The following is a 27,292-nucleotide window of genomic DNA, read 5'->3' as shown; positions in this document are numbered from 1 at the left end:
TGAAATTACAAATAGGAAAACCCACATATATGATACATTGATAGACAATTCTTGTCCACTTTGCCACGTTAGGAAAAGGATCTAAAATATCAATCCATTTATCACCTTATTAGAACAGGTCATCATTACTCTCCAAGAGATAAAAGATTGATATTTGTTTGACTTTGACTTGTATCATAATCACATCACAAATGCTTCAGAGTGCAATGACCTTATACCCACAATAATTATTTTTGAGATATATCCAAATTAAACAAAATTTATAGTATAAAAAATCTATAAAATACTGTGCTTAACTGTGGTCATTCCACAACTCATTTCCACCTTTTTAGAATGTTAACAACAAAAGATTTAATTTAAATGACCTCGATGACTTGGACTCTGTTGCTTTATTATAATATTCTCAGATAATAATTATTCATATTTAAAACATATATATATATGTATAATTTTAGATATTTATATTAATTATTCATTCTATCAGATTGACTCGTCGGTCCAATTACTGATTAGTAATGATCACATCGTTGTTCAACTGTAAGGATTGCAAGAAACATCGAGGAAGATTCGCCTGCCCATTCCAAACCATTTATCTCGTCAATAAATGTTGGAGTTCGGGAACGGGTATGTCAACAACACCGGTCTTTGAGATCGATCAGCCCTCGAGGAACGTTCAGTGTCATTCTATAAATGTATGTATGGAGCCACCTTCCAACTTCACACCTCAAACTTCGATCATCTCTGAAAGCTTACTTCAATGGCTGCTAGCGGTGGCTGCAAGGGCAAATCTATTTGCTCAAAGCATGTCACTATGCTCACGGCCGTAATTATGAGCTTTGGAGTCATCTCCTGTTGTCTCGGCCATGGCGGGGGGGATCATGATGGCCATCTCGGGGCGAAGGGGGGAAGCTGCATAGAGAGCGAGAGGAGAGCTCTCCTAGACATCAGATCCGACATGTATGACTCTGGCGAAATATTCTCTACTTGGATCGGTGAAGATTGCTGTCGTTGGAGAGGAGTGGCCTGCGACAACACCACCAGCCATGTCATCAAACTCGACCTCCACTATCCTTACTCCTACACAGACGATTGGGATGATGGGGTTAACATTTGCTACTTGCTGTATGAGATGGGTGCGAGTAAGGTAAATCCCGCTTTGCGTGATCTGAAGCATTTGAAATATCTGGATTTGAGCATGAATAATTTCTTTGGCTCCCACATTCCCCACATGATTGCTTCACTTGTGCATTTGGAATATCTTAACCTATCCAATGCCATGTTTGGTGGACTAATACCTCCTCAACTGGGGAATCTCTCTAAGTTACACTTCCTCGATCTTGGAGGATGTGGACATATTGATCGACGAGCTGATGACCTTGATTGGCTCTCCCGAATTCCGTCTCTAATACATGTTGATATGAGTTCTGTCAACCTCTCTAAAGCAACTAATTGGCTTCACCAAGTTAATTCAATTCCCAGTCTTGAAGTATTGCGCTTGGAGTGGGCAAGCCTCCCGTATATTCCAGCTCCTCCGCCCCCATTTAATTTGACTTCAATCGTAAAGCTGGATCTCTCTGGTTATTCCAACTTGAACACAACAATTCTAAGATGGCTCTCTCATGCTAGCAGCCTTGCATATCTTGATCTTTCTTCTTGTAGTGGTATCGATATTGAGTCACTACAAGTCACTCTCGGAGCTCTGAGTAATTTGAAAGAATTATATTTGCTAGACAATAGTCTCGAAGGAGAAATTTTTGGAATGATAATGAATGTGAGCAGGAGCTTGAAGTATCTGGATTTAAGTTGGAATTCATTAAGTGGAGATATGGGACAAATCTTGAGGAGCCTTAGCCCTTTTGGAATGCTAATGAATGTGAGCAGCAGGTTGAAGCATTTGGATTTAAGTGGGAATTCATTAAGCGGAGATATTGGACAAATCTTGAGGAGCCTTGGCTCCTTGGAGTACCTTGCATTAGATGATAACAATTTGGATGGAGATATTCTAGAAATGGTGAAAAATGCTCCGAACAGCTTACAATATTTAAGTTTGAAATTCAGTCACATTACTGGAGAAATTCCACAAAAAATAAAGAATCTCACTAATTTGGAATACTTGGATCTCTCGTACACCAATATTACAGAAGGTATACTAATGGCTTTTTGTGATCTCATCAACTTGAAAAGTTTGATATTACAAGGAAATAATTTTTCAAGACAAATACAAAAAACTATTGGAAATTTCACCAATTTGAAATATTTGGATCTCTCGTACAATAATATTTCAGGACAAATACCAGAAATTATTGGGAATCTCACCAATTTGAAATATTTGGATCTCTCGTACAATAATATTACTGGAGCTATACCGATGGCTATCGGTGATCTTATCAACTTGGAGAGCTTGAGATTATGGGGAAATAAGATTTCAGGACAAATACCAGAAATTATTGGGAATCTCACCAATTTGAAATATTTGGATCTCTCAGACAATAATATTACTGGAGCTATACCAATGACTATTGGTGATCTTATCAACTTGGAGAGCTTGAGATTATGGGGAAATAAGATTTCTGGACAAATACCAGAAATTATTGGGAATCTCCGAAATATACAATGGTTAGATTTATCTGATAATTTTTTTAGTGGACAGATACCAGAGACTTTCAACAGACTCTACAACTTACAAAGCTTGGATGTATCATATAATCACTTGACAAAGTTAGTATCTGGGACTCTAAATAAACTATGCAATTTGAGTTCTATAGATTTGTCCATTAACCCTATTGGTGGAGAGCTAACAGATTTGATCGATGCTTTACCAGATTGTAACCAGAGAGCCGGTTTAGATATATTTATTAGGGCTAATAATTTGAGTGGGATTGTCCCCTCAAGTATTGGTCAATTATCTGCATTATATGGATTGGACATCTCCTCAAATTTGCTCGAAGGCAACATCACCGAAGCACACTTTTCCAAACTCACCAATTTAGTCAATTTGGACATATCTAACAACTCCTTGGATGTGATCCTATCCAATGATTGGCTTCCACCTTTTAATGCCCAAAGTATTATTATGAGCTCATGTCATATGGGAACTAAATTTCCAGCTTGAATTCAGACACAAACAAATTTGATAGATCTTTCTTTATCTGGAGTTGGACTCTTAGGCCACCTTCCAACTTGGTTTTCAGATTTCTCAAAAGGTTTGTGGAGTCTTAACTTGAGTTCTAATAACTTGAATGGCCCACTACCCTCTGCTCCATATCAAATGATCGATCTCTCCAATAACTCATTTGTTGGACCCATTCCGTTGAGTTTTGCAAATGCCTCTAACCTTCAAATTTTATCTTTATCTCATAACAATATCAATGGCAGTTTTTCTCCCTTTTTCTGCAATCTAAATTATCTGAAAATCCTGGACCTATCAAACAATAATTTATCTGGAGAAATCCCAACATGTCATAAATCATTCCCAACTTCTCTACAGTCCTTGCATCTGAACCACAACAACCTCTCTGGAAGATTTCCTTCCTTCTTGAAACATTGTGAACAATTGGTTACCCTTGATCTCGCTGAAAATAATTTGTTTGATGAAATACCAACATGGGTGGGAGAAAACCTTTTATCCTTGAGAGTTCTTAGTTTGAAGTCAAACCTATTTTATGGTACCATTCCAGTGCACATAGCAAATCTCACTTCTCTTCAGGTTTTGGATCTTTCTTCCAACCATCTTTCTGGTAGCATTCCTTCGTCTCTAGGAAATTGTAGTGCTATGGTTGAGATACAACATGACACTACATCATTGCTTAATCTTTTTAATGTTAGCGGTTCCTATAGCGAGAGCATAGTAATAACAGCCAAAGGATATGACATCCAATACACCACAATTCTCTCACTTGTAACAAGCATAGACCTATCAAACAATAATCTTTCCGGCGAGATCCCAAGAGAGCTAACAAACCTTCATGGATTGCTTTTTTTGAACTTATCCAAGAATCATTTGAGAGGAACCATTCCAGAAAAGATTGGTTCCATGGAACAACTGGAATCACTTGACTTATCGATGAACAATCTCACAGGAGATATTCCTTCCAGCTTATCATCTCTCACCTTCCTAAGCCACTTGAATCTCTCTCACAACAACTTGTCAGGAAGAATTCCAACAGCCGGTGGTCAAATGTCGACCTTCAACGCGTCGATCTATGATGGTAATGAATACCTTTGTGGTACGCCACTGCCAGAGTGCCCTGGTGATGCAGATCATCAAAGTCCACCTCATGAACACGAAGAGAAAAACGGTGACAGGCTTGAAACAGTGTGGGAAATTACCAGCACGGTCATGGGTTTTGTGGTTGGTTTTTGGAGTTTTGTTGGAACAATGATCATGAAACAGAGCATAAGGATGGCTTTCTTTCGAGTTTTCGACAAGGCCTACGATTGGTGCTACGTGCATTTGGCAGTCGGATGTGCAAGGTTAAAGTCCAAACAGCAAAGTGTGACTTGATCCATCGGTGGCAAGAACTAAAGAGTTTACTGTTACATCTTAAGGAGGTCTCAAGTTGCTTTTCCAGTTAGTAATTCCAGCTCGTATGTTATGGTGTAATGTTGTCAGAATAAAGAAGGAAAGGGTATCGCAGTTGATGGCCTTTTGCTTCATTAGTATGTATGTATTTGTTCTAATCAGTTCAAAAACTTCATCATCCGTCGTTCTAATCAATATGTTCAAATCAGTCGTCCCTACCGTTGTCTTTATGACATTATAGTAAAGCAGAAAGAAGTATGCTGAAGAGCTTATTGTTACATCTTGAGGTCGCAAGCTGCTTTCAAGTAATGTTGTATGTAATCATCATGCAATGCTGTCAGAATAAAGAAGGAAGAAGTATCAAGTACTGCATTCCTTCTAATCTCTTCAAATACTTTTTTATCTTCCGTCGTTCTGTTATCGCTTTCCTTTCGATACATTGCCTCGTTAATTTGATGTCGACACATGCTTTTCTTTGTGTTATTTTATATGGCAGCTTCTGTTGGCAATTTTTGTAGCTTTTAGTAGTCTTCTGTTGACATCCATGGCCATGCTCGATCTCTGTGGTTATTAGAACTCAAGTAATGCATGTATTCTAAGAAGGCTCACTAATGCTAGCAGCCTTGCACACATTGGCAATCTTCAAAGTCTGCAGGTTTTACATCTGTCTCGTAACTCTGTAACCGGGCAACCACCAGAAACAATTGGCAAACTCGACCTCTTGCAGTTCTTGGATATATCAGATCAACCACTTATCAGGGCAGATGCCGAGGACTTTAGGTTTGTCGAGTTGTACTGGAGGAGCAGCCTTGTCATACTTAAGTATTGAGGGCAACAAATTTAATGGCATTATTCCATATAATTTGGGTCAATTTTCTGGAATGTACAGGTTGGACCTCTCCTCAAACTCACTAGAAGGCGACATCACTGAAGCACACTTTTCCCAGCTCCTTCAGCTTGGAAAATTTGGACATATCTTACAGCTCCTTCAAATTGGTTTCCCCCTTTTGATGCTTCATTTATTGACATGAGTTTCTGTCATATAGGAACTAAATTTCCTACTTGGATTCGAAGCCAAACTAATTTGAGAAGCCTTCAACTATCTGGAGTTGGACTCGCGGGCAAAGTTCCAGCTTGGTTCTCGGATATGTCTACAGGTATACAATATCTTAGCTCGTCCGACAATCATTTGACAGGAAATATTCTTCGTAGCTTTTCTACTCTCACCTTCCTGAGCCACTCGAGTCTCACCTTACAACAACTTGTCAGGAAGCATTCCAACAAGCAATCAATTGTCCACGTTAAATGACCCCTCAATCCATGTTGGCAACAAAGACCTTTGTGGTACGCCACTGCCTGTGTGCCCTGGAGATGTTGCTTATCGAAGCCTACCTCCTGCAGCAATTGAAGAAGGAGAAGAAGACAGTGATGGCGAGCTTGAAGGTGTATTAGAAATTACAAGCATCGTCATGGGATTCGTGGTGGGGTTTTGGAGTTGTTTTGGCATAATGATCATGAAACAGTCTCTAAGGGTTGCTCTCTTCCGTTTGACAGACAAGACTGGTGATTGGGTCTTCGTGCAGTTGGCAGTAAGGTTTGCAAGGCTGAAGTCCAAATCGAGAAGTACCGCATGAACTGTCGCAGGAAACTTGGGTGGCACATTTACTATTACAGCTTGAGATCATACGGTCCTTTCCACCAAGTCGCCCATATGTTTTATCATGTAATGCTATCAGCAAAAGGACTGGACAGTTTCTGGTGTTCTATGTATTATGATGTTATGTTATTAGTATAGTTTCGGTATATTGTGCATGTCCAACTGTGATCATTCTGGAGCTTTAAAGCTTCAAACAATTGCGATATACATATTACCTTAGCAGCTCAGACACTATCTTAAGTTCGTGTGAAGCAGAGGCCCATTTCTCTATCTTTAATTGCAGCTCCCTCGTTGAGCGTCATGGAGGCGTAAACTTCTCCGCAAAACCACATGTCATGCAACTATTATCACCGAATGATTCAGAATGACAGGACATCAATCTAAGATATCAATTCTCTGTAAGCACATCAATCTTAAATGATATGCTTTTGTAGCCATTTTGCATAGAACATTAAGTGATCAGGACTCATATAATGCAATTTAAAAGCTCAATCCTGAAGTATATATCGTTCAGCTCTTTCCATTCTTACCAATGCAATACTAGTTATTAGTCTACTTTCAATCTTTATCTCTTTTTTTAGCTGTTAATGTAAATGTTTAAGTCTCTTTGAATGAATGTTACAGTAAATCATCGAGTCATTATCTGTTTTGCAGCAATATTTATATTAATTCAAACCTTGCATGAATGTTACAGTTCTTATTTGCTTAGGAAAGATTATTATTCTTTTTTTTTTATTTTCTTTCATTTCCTATATGTTTTTTTGGCAGCTTATGTCGACTATTATTTTAGGTTCAATAGACATCAATGATGTAATATGGTCAAATTGTCTGTCAATCGGACATCGGAACTATTTATATTAATTGGATAATGTTTAATTTAGTTTAATTTCCAGCATTATAATATCCATAAGAATAATATTTCACATCCAAACATTTCCAGTGTTACTAAAAATTAACAAGGCATCAAGTTCTTAAAATAAAGCTATAAATTGCAATCATATACGTTATTTAAGTCGTGATTCATGACGATTGGGTATTTTATTTGTACATTTATTATTCCTTCACAAAATTGAATTTTATTTTATGTATTTTTTATTACTTGAACTAATATTTCTAAAAATCAAAATATTTGGTTTCCTCTCCATTTTAGTTTCTTTCCTTTTTACTGTCCACCCCATCCAATTCTCTCATATATTAAGAATTCTCTTTTGGTGTATGACATATAAAAAAAATTTAGTCAATGCATGAGTTGTAGTGGTCCTATCAAAATATTATTTGTACATATCCGATAAAAATAAAAATAGATATACATATTAATTATGTATTAATGAGGATAAAGATAAAGCAGACAATAGGCAAGAGAGAGGAGGATCGGCATGCTAGGCAATCAAACAGTGGACTCTCTCTTTCCCCCTCGATCGAGCGAGTTAAAACATCAAGAGAGGATTATAGACGACATCAACTTCCGAGACTTATTTGCAGGAAGACTCGTCTGATTCACTCTAGCTCCCTCCTTCAAACCACCATAGAATTATAGTTTGAACCCTTCCCAACTTATATATTAGAATCATCTATTTTTTTTCCCTTATATCTCAATCACTTTTTTTCCATTAATTAATCAAATAACTATGGGAAACCTAACCCGAAGATGATTAAATATATGAGAAGAGATCATTATTATTATTATTATTATTATTATTATTATTATTATTATTATTATTATTATTATTATTATTATTATTATTGGTGGTTCCATTTGTGTGTGCTAAAGGACAGGGTCGATACTAAAATTATTTTCTAAAAACTTAATTTTTTTATATAAATAAAAATTAATTAAATATGAAAGTACATATAGGAAAAGATGCAAGTATAACCGTACATTTCTTGTTCACTTGATATGATACGTTAAGAAGATAAATCAATGGAGTTTGACTTGACTTGACTTTGACTTTGACTTCCATCAAACAAACATAGATATTTACTTGACTTTGACTTTCATTGTAACCACACCATAAATATCTTAGAGTTGAAAAACCTCATACCAAGAACTAGTCCTGAGATATAGTCACAATCATATTTCATATCCCAATTAAGATTTTAAGAGTCAACAAGGAAGATTTGTCAATCTCATTCCAACTCGTTCATAAAGTCATGACTGTATTGGTTAAATGTTGGAGTGTGAGAACCTCACTGGGGTACTTGAGATTGATTGATTAGTTATAATATACATATACATATATATACATATAAATATATACATATAAATATATATATATATACATATACATATACATATATATATACATATATATGTATATATACATATAACCAGTTAATAAATTTACAATTGATTCTTTTCCTATATCTCAATCCATGATTTATGCCAGTATCATTGAATTTCACACGGTGGAAATCAGGCCACATTTGCCATATGTGAAAATAAAAAAGACCTACTAAAATCATTTGAATTGATAGTTAATTCAAGTTCGGGTTCAATTGATATATTTGTATTTTCACATGACAATATCCTGCATATTTATGATCTTATTTCAAGATTGTCAGTAAATAAGAAGAAAAACATAAATAAAAGAAAAGACAAAAAGAATTATCATCTTATAAGAAAGGAAGAACATGATATATAAAGAAGGAAATTATTTTATAATACAATTCTAGAAGCTTGTTTTATCAAAATATGACCAAGTAAAACATATTGAATCATCTTGATGCAATTTCATTTTCTTTTTTGTTAATTACTTTGTTTTCATTTTTTTTTACCTATGTAAAAAACTGAGAATTATAATGGGATCATGATAATAGTATTATTTTTTATAAAACATATGAGTAATATGAGTTCATAATTTTAGATTAGAAAAATATTTGTCAAGAACTTTTAAACTATTGATGACATCCATAAAACATGTATACATATCAACAATAGTTTCGCTTGACTTAAAATATTAGCTTCATACGAAATAATTCAAAATTATAAATTAAAAGATTAATTTTTGAATCTTTAATTTTATTAGTACCTTCATGTGTGATTTCAAGAGTGCCAAATGTGAAATAAAAATCCGATTGAATTCATTTTTATCTAGAGAATAAAACAAAGCGTTCATCCCTTTAGTATTAAAAAAAAAATTTCTTCTCCAAATCATTCCATTGGTTCATTAGACTTAACGAGTCCAAAACTATCATCTACATTCGTTCCTCTTTTCTCCTCTCTAAAACTAATTTACAATAAAGATTTGTATATTTCAACAACGTAAGTCACAAGAATATTTCAAATCCCTCCCCCTTAAATTAATATTTTTATAAATCAGATTTTTTTTTCTCTCTTTTATTTTTTTATTTATTATCTATCTTCACCCAATTCCCTTATTTATTAGGTATTTCTTTAGGATTGCCAACATTATATGACATGAAAAAATTCACTCAATAAATTATGGAAATACGAGAAGTCGAAAAATAAATGAGATACAATGTTCTATCAAAATATTACTTATACGTATCCAATAAAAATCGAAACGTATATACTTATTACTTATACATTAAAGAAGACAAATAAAAAACAAACAGAAGGAAAGAGAGAGGAAGGTGCGCATGCTCGATAAGAAAACAGTGATCTCTCTCTCTGCCCCCTTGACGGGATGAGTTAGAATGGGACATCAAGAAATGCTCAAAAGATAAAATCAACTTTTGAGACTTTCTGCACAAAGACTCGCTAGTTTCATTTCATCCCCCGTCAAACCACGCAACACGTCACTAGAATTCTCAACGCGACATGTCAAAGTGGGGCTATGAAAATCCAATTGACATGCATTGATTAATGTTATTCCAATGTTGATTGTGTCACCTTTAGTCATGACTCTTAGTGCGTACATTGGAACACTTACAATAGTCAACTAATTAAGAAATAATTAGTTAAGGATGATATTATATTTTTGGAAGGATGGAAGTTTGGATCCTCCTCAACTTAAATGTTGGAATCATGCGCTGATTCTTTTTCTCATGTCTCAATCACACTTCTTTCTATCCAAAAATCATGGCAAAGTCACTCTAATGATTGAATACTTGAGAAGAGAATATTTTTTTAAAAGATTTATTTTTATTTTCTAAAAAAACTATATATATATATATATATTTACAAATAATTGTATAATTTATTTCTAATTCAATGAAAGTTGTCTACTTCAAAAAAAACGAACATGAAATTACGAATAGGAAAACCCACACATATGAAACATTGACAGTGACATTTCTTGACACTGTGTGCTAGGAAGATCCAAAAATTCAATCCATTTATCATCTCATTAGAACATATCACTACTACCATTCAAGAGATACAAGATAAATATCTGTTTGACTTTGACTTGTATTGTAACCATACCACAAATGCTTCAGAGTGTAAAGACCTCATAACCACAATTATCATATAAAGGAAACTTTTATTTCGTATGTCACATCCTTCACAATGAGCCTCATCATTATGGTTGGAAGAATCAACGAGGAAGATTCGCCAGCCCATTCCAAACCACTTATCACGTCAATAAACGTTGGAGTGCGGGAACATCATGTCAACGACACCGATCGTTGAGATTGATCAGTCCTCAAGTACCGTTCATTGTCATTCTATAATAAATGTGTGTATGGAGCCACCTTCCAACCTCACACCTTCAACTTCCTCATCGCTGAAAGTTTACTCAAATGGCTGCTAACGGTGGCTGCAAGGGTGAATCTATTTTTCCAAAGCATGTCATCGTACTCATAGCCGTAATTATGAGCTTTGGAGTCATCTCTTGTTGTCTCGGCCATGTCAGAGACGATCATGATGATCGTCTCGGGACGGAGAGGAGAAGCTGCATCGAGAGTGAGAGGAGAGCTCTCCTTGCCATTAGATCTGATATGTACGACTCCAACGAAAGGTTCTCTTCTTGGATCGGTGAAGATTGTTGTCGTTGGAGAGGAGTGGCCTGCGACAACACCACCAACCATGTCATCAAGCTCGACCTCCGCTATCCTCTCACAGACGATTGGGATGACGAGGATGACATTTGCTTCATGCTGGAAGGGATGGGTGCGAGCAAGGTAAATCCTGCTTTGCATGATCTGAAGTATCTGAAACATCTGGATTTGAGCATGAATAACTTTTTCGGCGCAAACGTGCCTCTCATGATTGCTTCATTTATGCACTTGGAATATCTTAACCTATCCAATGCTATGTTTGATGGACTAATACCTCCTCAACTGGGGAACCTCTCCAACCTACACTACCTCGATATCAAAGGATGTAGACTTAGTGATCTACGAGCTGATGACCTTGATTGGCTTTCCCGAATTTCTTCTCTAAAATATGTTGATATGAGTTTTGTCAACCTCTCTAAAGCAACTAATTGGCTTCATCAAGTTAATTCAATCCATAGTCTTAAAGTATTGCACTTGAAGTGGGCAAACCTCCCATATGTTCCATCTCCTTCGTTCCCTTTTAATCTGACTTCAATTGTCAAGTTGGATATTTCTGGATATTTGAACTTGAATACAACAATTCTAAGATGGCTCTCTCATGCTAGCAGCCTTGTATATCTCGATCTTGCTAGCTGCAAAGGTGTCGATATCGAGTCACTACAAATCACTCTGGGAGCTCTGAGTAATTTGAAAGAATTTAATTTGCAATACAATGGTATCAAAGGAGAAATTCTTGGAATAGTAATGAATGTGAGCAAGAGCTTAAAGCATTTGGATTTGAGTGGAAATTCATTAAGTGGAGATATTACACAAATCTTATGGAGTCTTGGCTCCGTGGAGTACCTTGCATTAGATGGTAACGAGCTCAATGGAGATATTTCAAAAATGGTGAAAATTTTCACAAGCAGCTTGAGATATTTAAGTTTGAGATCCAATCATATTGCTGGAGAAATTCCACAAATCATGGATAATCTCACCAATTTAGAATACTTGGATCTCTCTTACAACAGTATAACCGGAGGAATACCGATGACTTTTGGTAATATCATCAACTTAGAGAGATTGAGATTGTCGGGAAATAAAATTTCAGGACAGATACCAGAAAGTATTGGGAATCTCCAAAATATACTATATCTAGATTTATCTGAAAATTTTATTGCTGGGCAGATGCCAGAGACCTTCGACAGACTCTACAACTTGGAATATTTGAATGTATCATATAACAATTTGAGTGGAATTGTCCCTGTAAGTATGGGTCAATTATCTACATTAAGTGAATTGGACCTCTCCTCAAATTCACTGAAAGGCAACATCACCGAAGCACATTTTTTCAAACTCATCAATTTAACCTTATTGGACATTTCTTACAACTCCTTGAATGTGATCTTACCTAATGATTGGCTTCCACCTTTTAATGCCTACAGTATTTTTATGGACTCATGTCATATGGAGACCAAATTTCCTGCTTGGATTCATACACAAACACGTTTGGAACAACTTTCTTTATCTGGAGTTGGACTCTCAGGTAACCTTCCGACTTGGTTTTTGGATTTCTCAAAGGGTTTATCGAATCTTAACTTGAGTTCCAATAACTTAAATGGCCCACTACCCTCTGCTGTTGCGAATGAAGTGATCGATCTCTCTAATAACTCATTTGTCGGACCCATTCCATTGAGTTTTGCAAATACCTCGAATCTTGCAATTTTATCTTTATCTCATAATAATATCAACGGCAGTTTTCCTTCCTTTTTCTGTAATTTTAATTATCTCCAAGTCCTCGACCTATCGAACAATAATTTATCTGGGGAAGTCCCAACTTGCCATAAATCCTTTCCAACTTCTCTACAGTCCCTGCATTTGAACCACAACAACCTATCTGGAAGATTTCCTTCATTCCTGAAACATTGTGAACAATTAGTTACTCTTGGTCTCGGTGAAAATAATTTGTATGATGAAATACCAACATGGGTGGGAGAAAACCTTTTATCCTTGAGAGTTCTTTGTTTGAAGTCAAACCTATTTTATGGTCCCATTCCAGTGCATATAGCAAATCTTACTTCTCTTCAGGTTTTGGATCTTTCTTCCAACAATCTTTCTGGTAGCATACCTTCATCTCTGGGAAATTGTAGGGCTATGGTTGAGATGCAACATGATACTACGTCATTGCTTCATCTTGACGCTGGTAGTTACTATGTTGAGAGCATAGTAATAACGGTAAAAGGATTTGACATCCAATACACCACAATTCTCTCACTTGTAACAAGCATAGACCTATCAAATAATAATCTTTCCGGCGAGATCCCAAGAGAGCTAACAAACCTTCATGGATTGCTTTTCTTGAACTTATCTAAGAATCATTTGAGAGGAACCATTCCAGAAAAGATTGGTTCCATGGAACAACTGGAATCACTGGATTTGTCAATGAACAATCTCACCGGAGATATTCCTTCCAGCTTATCATCTCTCACCTTCCTAAGCCACTTGAATCTCTCTCACAATAACTTGTCAGGAAGAATCCCAACAGCCGGTGGTCAAATGTCGACCTTTCTTGGCGACCTGTCGATCTATGATGGTAATGAATACCTTTGTGGTACGCCGCTGCCAGAGTGCCCTGGTGATGAAGCTTATCAAAGTCCACCTCATGAACAGGAAGAGAAAAACGGTGACAGGCTTGAAACAGTGTGGGAAATTATCGGCAACGTCATGGGTTTTGTGGTTGGTTTTTGGAGTTTTATAGGCACAATGATCATGAAACAGAGCATAAGGACTGCTTTCTTCCGATTAATCGACGAGGCTTGCAATTGGTGCTACGTGCAGTTGGCTGTCGGATGTGCAACGTTAAAAGTCCAAACAGCAAAGAGTGACTTGATCCATCGGTGGCAAGAACTGAAGAGTTTACTGTGACATCTTAAGGAGGTCTCAAGTTGCTTTCCAGTTAGTAATTCCAGCTCATATGTTATGGTGTAATGTTGTCAGAATAAAGAAGGAAAGGGTATCGCAGTTGATGGCCATTTGCTTCATTAGTATGTATGTATTTGTTCTAATCAGTTCAAAAACTTCATCTACCGTCGTTCTAATCAATATGTTCAAGTCAGTCATCCCTACCGTTGTCTTTATGACATTATAATCGAGCAGAAAGAAGTATGCTGAAGAGCTTATTGTTACATCTCGAGGTCGCAAGCTGCTTTCAAATAATGCTGTATGTAATCTTCATGCAATGGTGTCAGAATAAAGAAGGAAGAAGTATCGTCGATGATAGCCTTTGGCCTCATGAAAACCATCATGTATGCATTCCTTCTAATCTCTTCAAATACTTTTTTATCTTCCGTCGTTCTGTTATCGCTTTCCTTTCGATACATTGCCTCGTTAATTGGATGACGACACATGCTTTTCTTTGTGTTATTTTATATGGCAGCTTCTGTTGGCAATTTTTGTAGCTTTTAGTAGTCTTCTGTTGACATCCATTGTCATGCTCGATCTCTCTGGTTATTAGAACTAAAGTAATGCAAGTATTCTAAGATGGCTCACTAATGCTAGCAACCTTGCACACATTGGCAATCTTCAAAGTATGCAGGTTTTACATCTGTCTCATGACTCTATTACCGGGCAACCACCAGAAACAATTGGCAAACTCGACCTCTTGCAGTTCTTGGATATATCAGATCAACCACTTAGCAGGGCAGATGCCGAGGACTTTAGGTGGCTTGTGCAGCTTAACTGATCTGCGTCTGAATTCTAACAATTTCAATGGAGAGCTTGCAGATGTAGTTGATGGTTCGTCGAGTAGTAGTGGAGGAGCAGCCTTGTCATAGTTACGTATGGAGGGCAACAAATTTAATGGCATTATTTCCATCTAATTTGGGTCAATTTTCTGGAATGTACAGGTTGGACCTCTCCTCAAACTCTCCAGAAGGCGACATCACTAAAGCACACTTTTCCCGGTTCACAAACTTGGAACATTTAGACGTATCATATAACTCCTTCAATGTGATTATACCCGATAATTGGCTTCTCTCTTTTGATGCTTCATTTATTGACATGAGCTTCTGTCGTATAGAAACTAAATTTTCTACTTGAATTCGAACCCAAACTAATTTGAGAAGCCTTCAACTATCTGGGGTTGGACCCGCGGGCAAAGTTCCAGCTTGGTTCTCGGATATCTCTACAGGTATACAATATCTTAACTTGTCCAACAATCATTTGACAGGTAATATCTTACATATTTATAATCTTATTTTCTAGATTATCAATAAATAAGAAAAATATAAATAAAATAAAAGATAATACGAATTATCATCTTATAAGATAGGAAGGACATGATATATAAAGAAGAAAGATTATTTTATAATACAATTCTAGAAGCTTATTTTACCAAAAGTTGACCAAATAAAACATATTGAATCATCTTGATGTGATTTTATTTTCTTCCTTATTATTTTTTTTTCCATTTTTATGACCTATGTAAAAAAATGAAAAATTATAATGGGATCATGATAATAGTATTATTTTCTTTGCAAAATATATGAGTATTGCGAGGTCATAATTTTTTCTTAAGTCGAAGGAGGGATCATGATAATAGTATTATTGCTTGATCTTGATCTTGTTGCTTGATCTTGTTGATGGTGGTTACTACGGCGAGAGCATAGTAATAACAGCAAAAGGATATGACATCCAATACACCACAATTCTGTCACTTGTAACAAGCATAGACCTATCAAACAATAATCTTTCCGGCGAGATCCCAAAAGAGCTTACGAAACTTCACGGATTGCACTTTCTCAACTTATCCAACAATCATTTGACAGGAGCTATTCCAGAAAAGATTGGTTCCATGGAACAACTGGAATCACTTGACTTATCAATGAACAATCTCACAGGAGATATTCCTTCCAGCTTTTCATCTCTCAACTTCCTAAGCCACTTGAATCTATTGTTTCAAATATAATCAATCAATATAATATTCTTTTTTCTATTTTATTTCTATCACGGTATCAGAGCAATCGTCGTGAAGGCCACTTCTAAACATCTCGAAGTAGATCCGTCTCCCCGTCGGACTCCACCGAATCTCGGCTACTTCTCCTATTGTCTCGTGAACCGCGACTCCATCTCAAAGTAGTGTAGTGTTTTCCACTGACGTCCTCTAAGATCGGTGCGTTGGCCTCCTTCGAAGCTGAACAAGGGCCACCATGCCACGTCCTCTTCTCCTCCCTGCGCCAGCGGCATTCTTTACTACTGCCCTTCCTCTGTCTTTTCCTGCAGAAGCAGAGCCGACGCAATCTTGCAACTGCAGAACTGCTGCACTACTGCATAGACAGTTGCACGTTCTACAACTGATGCTGAATACCATGCCATTGCCACCGCTGTTGCAGAACTCAATTGGGTCATTAATCTCTTCAAGAAACTTGGTATCAACATCAACTCTACTCCTACAATATATTGTGACAATGTCGGAACCACTTATCTATGCGTCAAGTTGGTTTAAGTCATTTCTAACATTTGGTATCAGAGCCCTTTTGACCTCTACCTTGATACGAAAGAGTTTTCATTTTTTATACCATGAAAATGATTTGATTTTGGTTTCTTCTTGGAAACTTCTTGATATATTTTATTGAAAATCATGAGGAAATATCATTTTCAACATTTTAGTTGGTAAAATGCTCATATTATGTATGCATATTTAGTTATATTAAATTATGCTTATGAGCAAATTTTTTATGTTTAAAATGTCTAGTGATCCATATAATCTTAATTAATTAAGAATTAGCCACAGCATCCTTAATTAATTAAAATTATATATAAAGTTCAAATAAGGATCACATAAGTAATTAGACATCATATTGTGACTGATTATATTTCATATAATAATTGTTATCCCACAGGATCTTTTATTATATTTAATATAATTAATCGGGATAAAATATCATATTATTTTCATAATTTACCCACAGGGATTATGAATTGGAATATAATTTGATAGTTTTATCATAAAGACCATATGAATCTATTTGAATTAAGAATTTAGCCCACAGGCAATTTTTATATCATGAGATTCATATTTTTGGCATGTTTCACATTGGTAAAACATGTAATTTAGTCTATTAAGCTTCAAATTTTGACATAAGTATGCAGTTTCTCAAACTGTTAATTTCTCTGATATTCGATGTGATATTCCTGAACTTAATGGTGATAACTATAAGATATGGAAGGAGAGGGTTCTCCTCCATTTAGGGTGGATGGATATCGATTATGCTATCAGGAAAGACGAACCACCTATAGTCACTAATACCAGCACTTCAATTGAGATCACGTTATATGAGCGATGGGAGCGATCCAATCGGCTCAGCGTGATGTTTATCAAAACTAAGATGACTGCTGGCATACGTGGTTCTGTTGACCAGCATGAAAATGTCCGAGACTTGCTAAAAGCTATTGATGAACAATTCGTCACTTCGGATAAGGCACTAGCAAGTACCCTTATTATGAAATTTTTATCCCTTAGACTCACCAACATAAAGGGTGTGAGTGAGCACATAATGCAAATGCGAGATATTGTGGCTCAACTTAAGAAACTTGAGATTAATATGTCAGAATCCTTCTTGGTGCACTATATTCTGAACACCCTTCCACCTTAATATAGCCCTTTTAAAATTTCATACAATACACATAAGGACAAATGGTCAATCAATAAATTAATGACTATGTGTGTTCAAGAAGAAGAGAGGCTAGTGATGAAATTGGGTGAGAGGGCATTGGTAGTAACCACTCGAGGGAAAAACAAAACTGACAAACATCAAGCCAATCATAAAGCTCATCAACAGGGAAAAGGTAAAATACCACCCCAAGCTGATATCAAGAAAGAAGTAAGGTGTTTCTTTTGTAAAAGAAAGGGACACATGAAGAAGGAATGCACGAAATTCCAACAATGGCTTGAAAAGAAAGGTAAACTAACCTCGTATGTATGTTATGACTCTAATATGGTCAATGTTAATATTAACACCTGGTGGATTGACTCTAGATCAACAATTCATATTGCAAACTCTTTGCAGGGTATGCAAAACCTAAGGAAGCCAGTGGGAAGTGAGCAAAGCATCTTATCAGGAAATAAGATGAGCTCACATGTGGAAGCAATTGGAACATGCATTTTAACTTTAAGTAGTGGTTTTGTTTTAAAATTGGAAAGAACATTTTATGTACCAAGTTTCTCACGAAACTTAATTTCTGTTTCCAGACTCGTACCATTTGGGTATTCCTTTAATTTTAAAGACACATCATTTTGTTTATTACATAAATTTGATTGTGTTGGGAATGGTATTTTGTCTGATGGTCTTTACCGTATTTTATTACAAAATGATAATACTCAAAGTTCAATGCATGTTCACGCTGGCATTAAGAGGTGTAATATTAATGAGGACTCCTCTATATTATGGCATCGGAGATTAGGACATATCTCCATAGAGAGAATTAAAAGATTAGTTAAAGATGGAGTACTTAGTACTCTTGATTTTACTAATTTTAAGACTTGTGTGGACTGTATTAAGGGAAAGCAGACCAATAAGTCCAAAAAGGGTGCTAATAGGAGTTCAGACTTATTAGAGATAATTCATACTGATATATGTTGTCCAGACATGGACATACATGGTCAGAAATACTTCATCTCTTTTATAGATGATTACTCACGATATATGTATATATATTTGCTTCATAACAAAAATGAAGCATTGGATACCTTCAAAGTCTTTAAGGCTGAAGTTGAGAACCAATGTGGTAAGCAAATTAAAATTGTGAGATCAAATCGGGGTAGAGAATATTATGATAGATATACTGAAAATGGACAAGCACCTGGTCCTTTTGCTAAGTTTCTTCAAGAACATGAGATTATTGCCCAATACACTATGCCTAGTTCTCCAGACCAGAATGATGTTGCAGAAAGAAGAAACCGAACCTTATTAGACATGGTGCGGAGTATGCTTAGCAACTCCAGTCTTCCTAAGTTCTTGTGGACTGAAGCACTAAAGACGGCTGTGTATATATTAAACCGAGTTCCAACTAAGGCTGTCCAAAAGACATCATTTGAATTATGGAAAGGTTGGAAATTGAGTTTGCGACATATGCGCATTTGGGGATGTCCGTCTGAAGTCAGGGTATATAATCCACAAGAGAAGAAACTGGACCTGAGGACTGTTAGTGGGTATTTCATTGAATATGCCGAAAAGTCCAAAGGTTACAGATTCTATTGTCCATCTCATACAACTAGGATTGTGGAATCAAGAAACGTTAAATTTCTTGAGGATGATGTGATTAGTGGGAGCGATCATATCAAGAACATAGTTTCCGCACATGATCATATAAAATCTCAACCTTCCACATCAAATGATAGATTGGTTATAGTTTATAGCACTCCTCAAGTACAAACTAGTGCTGAACAACCAATCATTGAAATTCCATAAGTTGTTGATAGTATTCTAATAGATCAAGCAGTTTAGGAATTACAACAAGCTCCTGAACAACTAGTTGAACCATAAGTTCCTCAAGGAACCATTGGTACAACATTAAGAAGATCTACTATAAATAAAAGATCAGCAATTCCTAGTGATTATGTTATATATCTACAAGAATCTGATTATAATATTGGAGCCAAAAATGATCCTGAAACATTTTCACAAGACATGAGTTGTAAAGAGTCAAATTTGTGGCATGATGCCATGAAAGAAGAGATGAATTCCATGATGAGCAATAAAGTCTGGGATCTTGTAGAGGTGCCTAATGAAGCAAAGGCTATTGGTTGCAAATGGATCTTTAAAACTAAGAAAGATTCATTAGGCAACATTGAGAGATACAAGGCAAGACTTGTTGCAAAGGGATTTACTCAAAAAGAGGGAATCGATTATACGAAGACGTTTTCTCCTGTATCTAAGAAAGATTCTATACGTATGATTTTGGCATTAGTTGCTCATTTTGACCTTGAATTGCAACAAATGGATGTGAAAACGATATTTCTTAATGGAGATCTAGAGGAAGAGGTTTATATGAAACAACCTGAAGGTTCCTCCTCTAGTGTTGGTGAACACTTGGTTTGCAAGCTTAGGAAGTCTATATACGGCTTAAAACAAGCCTCCCGCCAATGGTATTTTAAATTTCATGAAGTGATTTCTTCATTCGGATTTGTTGAAAATCCCATGGATCAATGCATATACCAGAAGGTTAGTGGGAGTAAAATATGTTTCCTTGTTTTATACGTAGATGATATTTTGCTTGCAACCAACGATAAGGGTTTGTTGCATGAGGTGAAACAATTCCTTTCTAAAAATTTTGACATGAAGGATATGGGTGAAGCATCTTATGTCATTGGCATTAAGATCCATAGAGATAGACCTCGAGGCATTTTAGGTCTATCACAAGAAACCTATATTGATAAACTTTTAAAAAGATTTCGGATGAAGAATTGTGATAGAACCCTTGCAGATTCTAAACTTGGGGTTGATCTCTTTAGGGGATCGGCCTCCTTGGAACTCTATAGGGGTTCCTCCCTTTAAGTTGTTGCTCAAAGACTGCAGAAAAGATTCATCTATTGCTTAAGAAAAGAGAAGGAATACATGGCTATTTATAAGGCTTCTAAACCCTAACTCATAATAGGACTCCTACTTAAGACTCTTACTTCTAACCAACTCCTAATAGGACTCCTAGTCAAGACTCCTATTCCTTTACAACTCCTAATTCTTCTATAAGAAAACACCTCTTACATGAATGCCCCTCTCAATTAGGACTCTCCTAGCTAGAGTCCTAACAGAATGTCCCTCACAATTAGGACTCTCCTAGCTAGAGTCCTAACAGAATGTCCCTCTCAGTTAGGACTCTCCTAGCTAGAGTCTTAACAGTTTTACATGAATATCCCTCTCAATTAGGACTCTCCAAGCTAGAGTCCTAACAGACCCGCCCTCTTCAAATCAGCCTTGTCCTCGAGGCTGATGATTCGTGAATTTTGGGAATTTGATCTTTAAGTCGTCATAGTTCTCCCAAGTGGCATCTTCTATTGGTAGGTTTGCCCACTATATTAGCACTTCATTAGTGGGTCGTCGTCGTCGAGTTACGATCCGTCGATTAATAATGGCACTTGGCTGGGTCTGGAGTTCTCTTTGGATAGTTATATTTGATGGGTGGCTTTGGGCTGTCTCCAAGCACCTATTTAAAACTTCCGTCTGACTGTTGGTTTGTGGGTGATATGTCGTACTCCTTTTCAATTTAGTACCATGCATATGGAATAACTTTGTTCAAAATCTGCTCTTGAAGATGCAAGTAGAATTTGTCACAAGCACAATGCGTCCCTTATAGCATAATTCTTTTGAGTCCCGATTGTAATGAGCCACGGAGCTTGGTGCTTCCTCTAATTTTTTTTGTATCTTACTGGTCTCCGAATCTTCCTGCCATTCAATCTTAATATCCTCAAGGAAGTCGCTGGTTGGAAGTAAAACGACTGAAAATTCAGCTTGCTCAAGTAGCTACGAAAGCGCATCTGCAACAATATTCTCTTTCCACCTTTTGTAAGTTATTTCATAATCAAATCCAAGAAGTTTTGTTACCCATTTTTGTTGCTCGGGGGAAGATATCTTATGCTCTAAGAGATATTTTAGACTTTTATGGTCGGTCTTGATTTGAAAGTATCGCCTAATCCAGTACGATCTCCACCTCGTTGCTACGTGCATAATGGCGACCATCTTGCATTAGAATGTCTCCCATTCTGTCTCCAGATGCATCGGCCTTAATGATGAAGGGTCGGTTGAAATATGGTAGCGCTAGCACCGGCGTCGTCGTTATGGCTGCCTTAAGTTTGTCGAAGGCAGTGGAGGCTCTGTCCGACCATTGGAAGACATCTTTTTCCAGTAAGGAAGTAAGTGGTGCACTGATCTTTCCATAGTTTTTCACGAACTTACGGTAGTAGCCTATTAAACCCAAAAAGCCATGTAGCAATTTTATGTTCCTCGGGGCAGGCCAGTTTTGCATTGCTTCAATTTTGAAGGGGTCCACTGTCACACCTTCCTCTGACATGATATGCCCAAGATATTTCACCTTTTGTTGAAGAAAGTAAAAATTCGTAGTGGTCGTTGTGTGTTCGAAAGGCGGTTTTCGGTATGACTTCTTCATACACTCGTATTTGATAATACCCGGATCGAAGGTCCAGCTTTGTGAAGATTTGTACTCCCTTTCATCTAGCAATTCATCTGCTATTGGAATAAGGTATTTGTTCTTGATGGTTATGCCATTGAGAGCTCCGTAATCAATGCATATTCGCTATGTTCCGTCCTTCTTGTGTACAAGTAGCACCGGTGAAAAGTAGAGGTTGCAACTTGGTCGAATAACTCTTGTTTCAAGCATCTCTTTTAAAATCCTTTCTATTTTATCCTTCTGTAGATGTAGATACTGATATGGCCGAGTATTTGCTGGAGGTTTGCCTGAAAGAATCGTTATATAATGATTATGCCGACTGGTAAGAGATAGGTTGTGCGGTTCGTCAAATATATCTGAAAATTCAGCAAGCAAAGGAAGTAGGTTTGGATCTTCAAATTCTATTGGCTCTCCCTTAGTTTGCTGCTCAAGTTGTACTAAAAGGCCGCTGCATGTTTTATGCAAAACCTTCTTCATTTGTTGTGTGCAAATCATCGTTATGTCGCCCTCACGTTTCCCGTTCAGTATCACCTGTTTCTCCTTACTGTAAAATTTCATAATTAGTTGCATAAAATTCTAAGAAATATCACCTAATATCGTCAACCATTTAATTATAAGCATGGCCTCATGATCATCAAGAGGGAGAAGGAAGAAATCTGCAATTATCTCTTGGTCCTGTAGCAATAGTTTCTCCTACGGGCGCCTACGATCACAATTCAAAATCCGTCCGTCGACGACCTTAACATCAAACCTGCTGCAATTCTCAATAGGTAAGGCCATCTGGATAGTAACCTTACTATTTAGAAAGTTATTAGAACTGCCCGTGTCGATGAGAACAGTGATCGGTTGTTGTTTGAGAAGGCCTCCAACTTTCATCGTTTGCGGGTTTGAGTAGCCGGCTAGTGCATGTACCGTAACTTCAGTCGGTTGTGGCTCTTCTTCTGCATCTTCTTTTTCATGTTCAAGGATCTCTTCTGGATGTTCAATGACCTCTTCTTCTATTGGTTCAATCATAAGAAGTCTCCCTTTACTACAGCGATGCTCACGGCTCCACGGCTCGTCACAATGCCAACATAACCCCTTCGCATATCGCTCCCGAAGCTCTTCTCTTATTAACCTCTTTGGTGTAGGGACTTGGTCAATAGTAGGGGGGGCTGAGGGCTTCAATATCACTAGTTGAGGAGCGACCCTAGTCCTCTGAGCTTCATGGTTCAATTGCTCCTCTTGATGTCGTGCGAAAGAGATGGCTGTCATAAGCGTATACGGTTGTCGCGCTTTAACTTCTCTTCGGATCTCCGGCTTCAAGCCCTCAATGAAGGTTCTCAATAGCTGTGTTTGAGACCAATCATGAGTTTGATTAGATAACCTTTCAAACCTGGTTTGGTACTCCTGAATGGTGGAAGTTTGTCGGATCTTTGCTAGTTGTCCATCAATATTCTCGTAATCGGTTGGTCTGAAGCGGATCAACAGTCCTTCTTTGAATTGTTGCCATGAAAGGACTCCATAAGTATGTTCAAACTAGTCAAACCACTGTATAGCATCCCCTTTAAGATGTATAGCTACAATTTTCATAGATGCATCCGCGGTTTTGTGGCACTGAAAATATCGCTCCGCACGCGAGATCCAACCAATCGGGTCTCCTTCTACCCATCTAGGGAAGTCCACTCTCATGCATGGATAGTTGGGTTCAGTTATAGAGCCTCCCCTCCCTTGGAACTCATCACTTCGAGCCTAGTGCGATTGGGCAAAGCTCTCTTCGTGATATGATTTTTTCGGGCTTAGTGGTCGGCCCAATCTGAGTTCGGTAAAGAGCGTCCAAATCTTATCCCTCATTCGCGCCTCCAAGGCTTCGAATTTAGCATTGATTGCCTCCTTAGATGCCATAGTATATGCCTCCAAATCTATGATGTTAAGATCTCTCTTTTGTTGTCAGGTTAAAGGCATGTATAGTTGAGAGAAGTGATGGTCGAAAGGATTGGTGGATCGATGGATGTAAGCTATGATTTAGGCTTGTTTTGGGGCTATTTTGGGTGCAGTTTGAGGGTGTGGTTTAGTGGAGTTTTAGGGCTATGGATGAATGTTTTGGATCTGTGGTAGATGGTAGCAAAGGTTTGATAGAAATTAGTGGAAGTTGCAGCAAGTATGTGCTGTCTTGTAAGAGTAGAATTATCGTCGAAGAAACAACGGTTTCTCGACGTAATTTCCACCAAAAACTTGAGAGAATTGAGGAGGAAATTGATAGCAAAATCACAGTTTATATGACAGCAAGGATATCTAATTTAATCAAGAAAATTTCGGTAACATAACAGCAAGAAAATTGGTGCAAGTTACGATTGTAGAATTCTCGTCGAAAAATTTCAACGGGATACGACAAAAATTTGCAGCAACATAAAATCGTTTTTAGAGATGAATTTCTTAATAGATCAATCTTAGATGGAAGCCAAGATGATCTATGAAGTGTATAAGAAATTTCATTCAAAAAAGATTGCAAATAGATGAGTTAAGGCAACAATATGCGGCTGAAATTTTCTGCAGCATAGATTTTTAGGTATAGTAGATTGGACGTAAAAGATTAGTGGTTTATATTGAGAATTTTTTGATGAAACCAAAGGGAAATCCACTGTTAGGAAGTTTCAAAGCTATCATAAAACTTTCGTCGAGATTTGGATAGAAACAATGTAGTATCAAGATCAAACAAACAGTGCTATGCAGTTGAAATTTTACGGTGCAGATTTTCAAGTATAGCAGATTTGACATAAAAGATCAATGGTTTATTTTGAGAATTTTTTGAAAAAACCAAAGGGAAATCTGCTGTTAGGAAGTGTCAAAGATATCATAAAAATTTCATAGAAATTTGGATAGAAAAAGCATAGTAGCAAGATCAAACATATGGTACTATGCGGTTGGAATTCTGCAATGTATCTTTCGTCGTAGAGATGAAAACTTTGTGACGAAAGGTTTATGCAGCAATATAGGAACAATTTTTTTTTTTAGATTTTTGAATAAGGATAACTAAATTGCAGCAGTATTAAGGTAGGAAACCAGAACCTGTTGCAATTCACGGGGAGATCAAAGGATGATCCGTGGTGGTGGAGATGATGGCGGAATTCGACGACGATCTTTTAAGCAATTGTGGGAATTGCTTTGGGTGGTTGTGGAGGGTATCATGGATGGCAGTGGAAGGGCAGCGAGATGCCAAGAATGCTGCTCTGATACCAGGTGATAAAACCCTTATAGATTCTAAACTTGGGGTTGATCTCTTTAGGGAATCGGCCTCCTTGGAACTCTATAGGGGTTCCTCCCTCCAAGTTGCTGCTCAAAGGCTGCAGAAAAAATTCATCTATTGCTTAAGAAAAGAGAAAGAATACATGGCTATTTATAGGGCTTCTAAACCCTAACTCCTAATAGGACTCCTACTTAAGACTCTTACTTCTAACCAACTCCTAATAGGACTCCTAGTCAAGACTCCTATTCCCTTACAACTCCTAATTCTTCTATAAGAAAACACCTCTTACATGAATGCCCCTCTCAATTAGGACTCTCCTAGCTAGAGTCCTAACAGAATGTCTCTCTCAATTAGGACTCTCTTAGCTAGAGTCCTAACAGTTTTACATGAATGTCCCTTTCAATTAGGACTCTCTAAGCTAGAGTCCTAACAGAGTGTTCACCAAGTGTTGCTCCCATTGTGAAAGGTGATAGGTTCAATTTGAACCAATGCCCAAAGAACAACTTTGAAAGGGAATCAATGAAAAACATCTCATATGCTTCTATCGTAGGAAGCCTTATGTATGCTCAGGTCTGTACAAGACCTGATATTGCATTTATTGTGGGGATGCTAGGTCGATATCAGAGTAATCCAGGTATGGACCACTAGAGAGCTGCAAAGAAAGTGATGAGGTATCTACAAGGAACCAAAGATTACATACTTATGTATAGACATACAGACAATCTGGATGTGATTGGTTACTCAGATTCAGACTTCGCCGGTTGTGTTGATTCTCGTAAATCAACATCATGATATATTTTTATGATGACCGGTGGTGCTATTTCTTGGAGAAGCGCTAAGCAGACCTTGATTGCTACTTCTACCATGGAAACTGAGTTTGTCTCCTGTTTTGAGGCTACTTCACATGGTGTATGGATTAAGAGTTTCATTTCTGGGCTTAGAATCATGGATTCTATCTCTAAGTCATTAAGAATTTTCTGTGACAATTCAGTTGCTGTCTTTATGACTAAAAATAATAAAAGTGGAAGTCGAAGTAAACATATCGACATTAAATATCTAGCCATAAGAGAACGTGTAAAGGAAAAGAAAGTGGTCATTGAGCATATTAGCACTGAATTGATGATTGCTGATCCTTTGACTAAAGGCATGCCACCTCTGAAATTCAAGGATCATGTAGAGAAAATGGGACTTGGTTCCACTTTGTAATGATATTGAAACTCTTATATATTATGCAATTTTCTCATTCATGTGCACATTATTTTGAGAAAATATATTGTTACTGGACCAAAAATAAACATAAGATTTATTTATTAAGTAATATTACCATATTAAGATTAAGAAACTAAATACATCATGATACATGGATGATAATACTCGCTCTTAGAGGACTTATCGCTATGATTTGTGTATTTATTTCTTAAGAAAGTTGTTCAAGAAAAATTAATTCAAATTATTAAGATAAACGTATGAACCAAGTGGGAGAATGTAACTGTTATTATTAAATATCTAATTTAATAATAATATAACTGTTATCATTAAGATTCATAATTCATTATCATGAATTTCTTCATTAATTATGGTTTAAATGATTTCAATTTTTTATTCTTTAAACATGAAACCGTTATTATTAAATTAAATATTTAATATCATTAAAGTTCTTCATTATGGTCCAAACATTATAAATCTGAATTAATTCTTGAACGTTATGATTTGGTGATAATAAATGTTCTTGATGGGAGAAGATCTATATATATAAGGATTTTGG

The 27,292-nt window shown here is 36.8% G+C and overlaps 3 protein-coding genes across 7 annotated transcripts; all 3 read left to right on the top strand.

Annotated features, from left to right (window-relative positions):
• Nucleotides 1-655: 655 nt before the first annotated feature.
• LOC135623478 (probable leucine-rich repeat receptor-like protein kinase At1g35710) lies at nucleotides 656-6,334 on the top strand. 5 transcript variants are annotated; one of them, XM_065126498.1, is made up of 3 exons: nucleotides 656-4,886; nucleotides 5,569-5,679; nucleotides 5,792-6,334. In XM_065126498.1, exon 1 carries the CDS (start codon nucleotides 758-760, stop codon nucleotides 3,110-3,112), a length of 2,355 nt encoding a protein of 784 aa, XP_064982570.1. In that variant the 5' UTR covers nucleotides 656-757; the 3' UTR covers nucleotides 3,113-4,886; nucleotides 5,569-5,679; nucleotides 5,792-6,334. The 5 variants fall into 5 exon arrangements, with proteins under 5 accessions (XP_064982570.1, XP_064982568.1, XP_064982569.1 ...); XM_065126496.1 differs by having other exon boundaries at nucleotides 5,171-5,679; XM_065126497.1 differs by having other exon boundaries at nucleotides 656-5,302; nucleotides 5,412-5,679.
• On the top strand, nucleotides 4,034-6,156 carry LOC135622057 (receptor-like protein EIX2). The gene is made up of 5 exons (XM_065123691.1): nucleotides 4,034-4,495; nucleotides 5,178-5,302; nucleotides 5,412-5,518; nucleotides 5,569-5,679; nucleotides 5,792-6,156. Exons 1-5 carry the CDS (start codon nucleotides 4,034-4,036, stop codon nucleotides 6,154-6,156), a joined length of 1,170 nt encoding a protein of 389 aa, XP_064979763.1.
• A 4,549-nt stretch (nucleotides 6,335-10,883) lies between the features above and the next one.
• LOC135622056 (receptor-like protein EIX2) lies at nucleotides 10,884-14,045 on the top strand. Its single transcript, XM_065123690.1, has 2 exons — nucleotides 10,884-12,666; nucleotides 13,180-14,045. Exons 1-2 carry the CDS (start codon nucleotides 10,884-10,886, stop codon nucleotides 14,043-14,045), a joined length of 2,649 nt encoding a protein of 882 aa, XP_064979762.1.
• Nucleotides 14,046-27,292: the final 13,247 nt, after the last annotated feature.

Source organism: Musa acuminata, chromosome BXJ2-9 (genome assembly GCF_036884655.1).
Source record: "Musa acuminata AAA Group cultivar baxijiao chromosome BXJ2-9, Cavendish_Baxijiao_AAA, whole genome shotgun sequence".
Taxonomy (NCBI): Eukaryota; Viridiplantae; Streptophyta; class Magnoliopsida; order Zingiberales; family Musaceae; genus Musa; species Musa acuminata.
The sequence above is the reverse complement of the archived record's forward strand: the minus strand, read 5'-3'. Positions and strand labels throughout refer to the sequence as shown.

Coding starts and splice junctions, on each gene's coding strand:
- LOC135623478 (XM_065126498.1), top strand. CDS start 758: ATGGCTGCTAGCGGTGGCTGCAAGGGCAAATCTATTTGCTCAAAGCAT.
- LOC135622057 (XM_065123691.1), top strand. CDS start 4,034: ATGGAACAACTGGAATCACTTGACTTATCGATGAACAATCTCACAGGA. Junction 4,496..5,177: donor TAAAGTCCAAACAGCAAAGT/GTGACTTGATCC, acceptor CAAAGTCTGCAG/GTTTTACATCTGTCTCGTAA. Junction 5,519..5,568: donor CTTACAGCTCCTTCAAATTG/GTTTCCCCCTTT, acceptor TCTGTCATATAG/GAACTAAATTTCCTACTTGG.
- LOC135622056 (XM_065123690.1), top strand. CDS start 10,884: ATGGCTGCTAACGGTGGCTGCAAGGGTGAATCTATTTTTCCAAAGCAT. Junction 12,667..13,179: donor ATCTGGAGTTGGACTCTCAG/GTAACCTTCCGA, acceptor GTCCCATTCCAG/TGCATATAGCAAATCTTACT.